This window comes from Pygoscelis adeliae, unplaced genomic scaffold, assembly GCF_000699105.1.
Source record: "Pygoscelis adeliae isolate BGI_AS28 unplaced genomic scaffold, ASM69910v1 Scaffold399, whole genome shotgun sequence".
In the NCBI taxonomy this organism is placed as follows: Eukaryota; Metazoa; Chordata; class Aves; order Sphenisciformes; family Spheniscidae; genus Pygoscelis; species Pygoscelis adeliae.
The window spans coordinates 1,612,373-1,614,031 of record NW_008825609.1 but is presented as its reverse complement, the minus strand read 5'-3'; the positions used below and the strand labels follow the sequence as shown (position 1 = coordinate 1,614,031).

Here is a 1,659-nt window from a genome sequence, read left to right as displayed (position 1 = left end):
AGCAGCAGGAGGGCATCAACCTGCTGAGGTCTCTGGGGCGTGGGGAAGACTGGCGTTAATGTGCTTCTGCCTGGCCACAGAGTATTCTGGAGCAGTTCAACCCCGCGCTGGAGAAACTGGTGTACCTGGGGAACAACTACCTGCGTGCTTTCCATGGTGAGTGGGGTCCTGCATGGCCCAGGCTCCATGCTGCTGCGTCCATCCTGGGTGTCCACTATGCGTCAGAAGGGACTGCTGTCACCCAGGGCAAGGCTGATGGTCCCCTCCGTGGCATGTCCTCAGCTGCTCTTACTCACTTTTCTCCTGCTGCAGGACCCACTGCTGTTATTAGGCACAGATGGGAAGAGTCGGGGTGCCCTTGCCTATAGGCGAGGTACCAGGGGGTGACTGTCCTGTGTGCTGCTTGCTGGGGCTGGTGATGGTGGGAAGGCAGGCCAGATCCTTACCTCTCCTCTCCTCCTCTCACAGCATTATCCAAAGCGGCTGAAGTGTATTTTAAGGCAATTGAGAAGATTGGGGAGCAAGCGCTGCAGAGCTCCACCTCACACGTGCTGGGTAAGGCTCTCCCGCTCGCCATCCTCTGTCCTGTGATGAGCCACAGTTACATTTTTTTGGCCTTCTCCCTTAGCTAGTCCCTTTCCAGGTACTGGGGGAAGGAAGACAGCTCCTCTAAATGGTGTCTCACAGCGCCAGGCCCTGTCCAGGCAGTAAGAGTCAAATTTATTGTGTATCCTTAAATAGCCCCCAAGGCCCCAGCACTCTCCCTGTATCTCTCTGAGATCAATGACTGAGCCCAGCTCCTGGAACGGACCTCCGGCGATGGACCTCTCATGAAACCAGTCCTTGCTGAGGCATTCTGCCCTGAGAGCTGAAGTTTTCATCTTGGAGGAACTATTTTGCTCCTCCTTGCAGGTGTGAGGGAAAAGCCGGAGAGCATGGACTGACAACAGCTGATGGGGTGTTGTTCTCCTGAGCCTACAGCCAGCTGAAACGGCAGCTCAGAGCTGAGGGGCGTACACTCAGCAGCGCAAATAATTCTGCAGCCTAATGACAGCGGCTGAAAATATGTTCAGGGAACTGCTCTGATACTTAACATTTTAGTAAAAAACTTCCAGCAGATGTGTCCCTTCTGCAGACTCCTACCATCATCTGCACCACCCAGCTCACTCTTCCGCTCCCTGTCATCAGTCTCTTCCCTCCATGGTTTCATAATGCCAACACCGGTGAAGCGGGACCGCACACAGCATCAGCAGCGGGTGCTGTGGCTTCTTTCCTGTAGGACAGCCAGAACCGTGCACCATAGCTGGGGTGCCACTGGGGGTGGAAACGGGGCTCGTAGGGGCTGCGGCAGAGTGGAAACCCAGCACCCAGAGCCCATGGCAGAGCCGAGGCTGCCTGCTGGCACCACGGGCTGTAGCAGAGCGCTGGTCTGGCAGGTTCATGGGCTGGAGCAACCCCACATTGGCAGTGCCTGGGGAGCGGTGGTGGAGCTGAGCCTTGGGGAGGAAGGCTACCAGCCTCTCTCAGGGTGCAGAGAGCAGTGCATTGCGATATCTATTGGACTTTCACACCCATATATCATCAGCCTCAGTTGCACGCTACTGGTCTGTCTCCTTGGGTGCACAAGGAAATGGCCGTGGGATTTTTCCACCGTCTCCT

At 56.2% G+C, this 1,659-nt stretch overlaps 1 protein-coding gene across 1 annotated transcript in view; it reads left to right on the top strand.

The window, feature by feature from the left end:
* Positions 1-1,659, top strand: part of BAIAP2L2 (BAI1-associated protein 2-like 2) — a 10,998-nt gene that overhangs the window by 946 nt on the left and 8,393 nt on the right. The window contains exons 2-4 of the mRNA XM_009332671.1: positions 81-156; positions 469-555; positions 629-707. Coding sequence (XP_009330946.1) covers positions 81-156; positions 469-555; positions 629-707 — 242 coding nt within the window. The remainder of the gene's footprint in view (positions 1-80; positions 157-468; positions 556-628; positions 708-1,659) is intronic.